We start from the raw sequence: 3,953 nt of genomic DNA, 5'->3' as shown, positions 1-3,953 counted from the left end.
TTAGAGCTGCTTTGCAAAGAAAGTGGCGCTCCATTCCAACAAATATGTGTCAACTTGTGGTGATATATGTTAGTAGTAGAGTTTATGCTCAAGTTGGAGGTGAACCGAACGGAATTAAAATGATGGACAACAAGCAAAAAGTAACTCCTATGAAGATAACTCAGTAATTTTGGTAAAATAGTATATTTAAAACTGTAGGTAGACATTATACTCGTGAAAAACAACAACAACACATTTTTATATGAAATGATACAAACAGAAGTGATATGTGTATAAAAATAAATTTATTGAATATAATATGTTCAAAGATGTTATTGAAAACTAAATTTATAAAAGATAAGTGAAAATACAAAACATATCTTGTTAACAGCTTTACACAGTATTGGAAAGTGAATTATTCCATTACTATGGGATAAATATTATTCACATATATAAAACTCTTAGGTAGAAGGAAATTCTCCGCTTAGTATCACTTTATTTTCTAGGTAGATTTGATAGAAATAATCAAGTTATTCGAACTGCTAAATTTAAATCTGGATTATATGTTAATTATAACTTTAATGTCAACCATTTTCATTCGAAAATTACAATGAAATTTCCGTTATTACTAAACAGACGTAAGATAACCCTAGGTGGCGTTTAGTGCAGAAAACTACATCAAAATTCACGTTTATGACAAAAAGTGTTAAATAACTCACTCGTGTTCTCAACTATTGGCGGGAAAAATTAAAATCACTTTAACTTTTTATTGAATAATCCAATAAACGGATCCTCAGAGGACGTTGTTTGCGGATACTGGAAAATGTGTAGAACGTTGACACTAGTTTCAGTGAGGTGGTCCTAAAGTTGGTCTTTCACTGCAGGAGTGTCTGCCATATACAATAGGAGAAATGTCTGTAATAGGCCTATAGGTGTAGACACTCGTATGGTGACAGTAAACTGAACTATCTACGTGTAGAGTGACTCGCTTTGGTCTCGCTAATAGACGCAACAGTCTTATATTAACTGTATCTTTACTATGTATATATCTTAAAGCTGCGTCTGAAAGCCACTGTACAATTCTTGTCTAACAAAGCGTCTTAGTTGTGCACATTGAATATTTTAACGTAGAATAACGCTGTTGTTTAAAAATAATTACGAGGCGTTTTTGCTTAATAAATACCATTTATCTCTTGACACATACATGTATATCTCTGACTCCTCCCAGTCTATTGAGACAACCTCTCATGTTTTTCTCATGGTCAACGAGAGGTGGGGTGTTCAAGGGTGGGATCACCTGAAAATATTTATTTGTTGCTAGATGAAAAGTATACTGTAAATATTGTTTATGAAGAAACTTTGTTATAATTTTAAAATTCTTGTTTTAATCAAATTCAAACATTTTCCATCACTTTATGGGTATTTCAGCTTGTAACCCTATAAACGTAACTGTTATTTTCTTAAATAAACATTCCATATCGGTCTCTGTTTTCGAACTTAAAGTCTGACTGGCAAAGTTAAGAAATTACCTTTCGTATACATGTGGTATTAACCCTAAAACTAGAAACTATTTCAACATTGACCTAGAGACAAAATATTACACGTGAGACAAGACTTGTTCTCAGCTTTACAGAAAGGATAGTTCTTAGTAAGAGAAAACGAAGAAAATACACCATTGTTAATATTTTTACCCAGTCCAGAATAAAAATAATACAAGTAACAATGAAAGCGAGTTAGTTACAAATATATTTTGATTATTAGTAAATAATAAATATAAAATCATACATTATCAGAGTTAGTGTTAGTTATCACCAATGAATTATTAAACAATGTTATAAGGCATTTTAAAACATGGTTAGCAATGTTATGAAACATTTTTAACGTGTTTAGCAATATGATAAGACATTTTAAACGTGTTTAACTATGTTATAAGACAATTTTAGTATGTTTAACGTTATAATGTGTTTTAACGTGTTTAACAATATAATAAAACACTTTTTGATAAATATTGAGTAATAAACATAAAAACAATAATGAATACTATACAACAGACACACGCCGCCGACATAGCTCTGTCTTTCTTTATTCTGATTTTTTTAAAACGGTATTCCACTTGTTTAGAAAGTACAACATTATTTCTATACCATCCATGTTTTGTAATATAACATTTTCGGTTACATCGTGTTATTTAGGAACGTTAATTTAATTTAGTTCTATAAGAATGTTTGTTTGTTTGAAGTTAAGCACAAAGCTGCTCTGCTCAGCACGGGTATCAAAACCCGGTTTCAAGCAGTGTGAGCTCGCAGACATACCGATGTGCCACTGGGGGAGATTCTAGAAAACTCATACGCAAGTAACTTAATAGGTTATTATTTGTTTTTACCACGGACGCCAAACATTATCAATGAATGAAGACGGATTTCTTGGAACGTCTTCCAAGTAATGGTCCGCTGGAAGTCTCAAGCTCACCTCCTGACCTTCTTGAGATTTAACGAGTGATTCATCAGAGCTGAAGTCCGACGTTTCGCTGTTACCGAACGTGGAGCAATCAGCCTTATTTGGAGACGAAACTGTCGAAGACGTATCTTTGTGAAAAGTCGATGATTCAGAGCCCGGACGGACGAGTCGCAATATCGTTCCATTCCGCGAACTCCCACCCACACAGTTAATTACACTGCTAGCCAATCGGTACGGCAAAACGAGAGCGAAGTCCCCGTTTGCCAAGCGTTTTGGAACAAGTCGAAGTTCGGTAACTCCAAGAGCACAATATTCATGACTGTTCGAAGTACCGGAAAGTCGCTCGCGCTGTCCAGTAGAGGGAGCTACTGTATCGGAATTGTTTTCAATGTGACAATGGGACTCCAAGAGATGACAGTAAGGGGGTCTTTGGTTTTGAACGTGGGGACTGAAGGGAAGAATAGGAGAAATAGTATCGCTTACGTCATCCTCTACGGTCTTCAGGTCTTCCGAGCGTTGTACTAAGTGTTGCAGAAGACGTTGCAGCGTGTCTTCCTTGAAGCTGTCTTCCTTCTTCAAATACGACTCCACTTCACGGACACATTCTTCGAACCCAAGAAGAAACTTGTTCATCAACTGAGGGTCGTTAACCAGTGCAGCTACACGAACATGTTAACAAAAATTCAAAGGCGAGATTTCTTTTAAACGGGGAAAATACATGAGACGTAATAACTAAACATTATGTTGTTTATTAACATCAAATCAGTTTCATAATAAGTTTGTTGATAAGTTCAACAAGTGAAAATACTTTATTATTTAGACGGTTATTCAAAATATCTCTCTACCTGTTCTATGTTGCCGACGGGTGTCCTGTAGGTGGCGCACTGTCATTTCCAAAATATCAGCTTTTTCTAGCTTGGATTGCCGAGGATTCTAGGATTAAAAAAAAAATTCAGACAGTTTATGATCTGCTGTTGATATTTTGAATTAAAGACAAATACCACGCGGTGTAAAACTAAGATTTATAGACTTATTGCTTGGTATCATACCTCTGATTTTCATATAACCTTACAATTAAAACGAGGATATATTTAAAGTTAACTAAACGTATTTATATAAACTGATAAAGCTCTAGCATACCGCTGACTTAATAGCATCCAATAGTAAACTTTTCAGTTCCGACAAGCTCTGGTTTATTCTTGCTCGGCGTCGCTTCTCCATTAACGGTTTCGAAACCTGTAACACATAAAAACAGTCTGCTTAAAATTGTCATTGCTGTGTTACGTTATCATTTATTACCCTCTGTCACACACACATTAAGCGTTAGTTTCTCAGTTTCAAATTTTGTTGGCTAAACCTTAATGTTACTTAACATTTAATGTGATGAACCCAAATTATACGTTTATTACTTATGATTCAATGTATTAAACCAAATTCATAAGTAAGTACATCACTTATCATAAAACTACAGACGAGAACAAGATATGAAAATAAAACAGTTAAATGTTTCTTTCCAC

General features: G+C 34.4%; 1 protein-coding gene across 2 annotated transcripts; it reads right to left on the bottom strand.

Moving 5' to 3' along the window:
- Positions 1–306: 306 nt before the first annotated feature.
- On the bottom strand, positions 307–3,670 carry LOC143251901 (transcription factor HES-1-like). Of its 2 annotated transcripts, XM_076503238.1 has the most exons (4): positions 3,577–3,670; positions 3,282–3,369; positions 2,920–3,095; positions 307–1,276 (listed from the first exon to the last, which is right to left on the bottom strand). In XM_076503238.1, exons 1-4 carry the CDS (start codon positions 3,655–3,657, stop codon positions 1,166–1,168), a joined length of 456 nt encoding a protein of 151 aa, XP_076359353.1. In that variant the 5' UTR covers positions 3,658–3,670; the 3' UTR covers positions 307–1,165. The 2 variants fall into 2 exon arrangements, with proteins under 2 accessions (XP_076359353.1, XP_076359352.1); XM_076503237.1 differs by having other exon boundaries at positions 307–3,095.
- Positions 3,671–3,953: the final 283 nt, after the last annotated feature.

This window comes from Tachypleus tridentatus, chromosome 6 (assembly GCF_004210375.1).
Source record: "Tachypleus tridentatus isolate NWPU-2018 chromosome 6, ASM421037v1, whole genome shotgun sequence".
NCBI lineage: Eukaryota > Metazoa > Arthropoda > Merostomata > Xiphosura > Limulidae > Tachypleus > Tachypleus tridentatus.
Note: the sequence above shows the minus strand (reverse complement) of the source record. Positions and strands in the feature narration are given on the sequence as shown.

Bases quoted from the DNA above. Each gene is read 5' to 3' on its own strand.
- LOC143251901 (XM_076503237.1), bottom strand. From the start codon at position 3,657: ATGGAGAAGCGACGCCGAGCAAGAATAAACCAGAGCTTGTCGGAACTG. The intron at 3,370-3,576 runs GTATGCTAGAGC...TTTTAATCCTAG, and splicing joins TGGATGCTATTAAGTCAGCG to AATCCTCGGCAATCCAAGCT. The intron at 3,096-3,281 runs GTAGAGAGATAT...ATGTTCGTGTAG, and splicing joins CCGTCGGCAACATAGAACAG to CTGCACTGGTTAACGACCCT.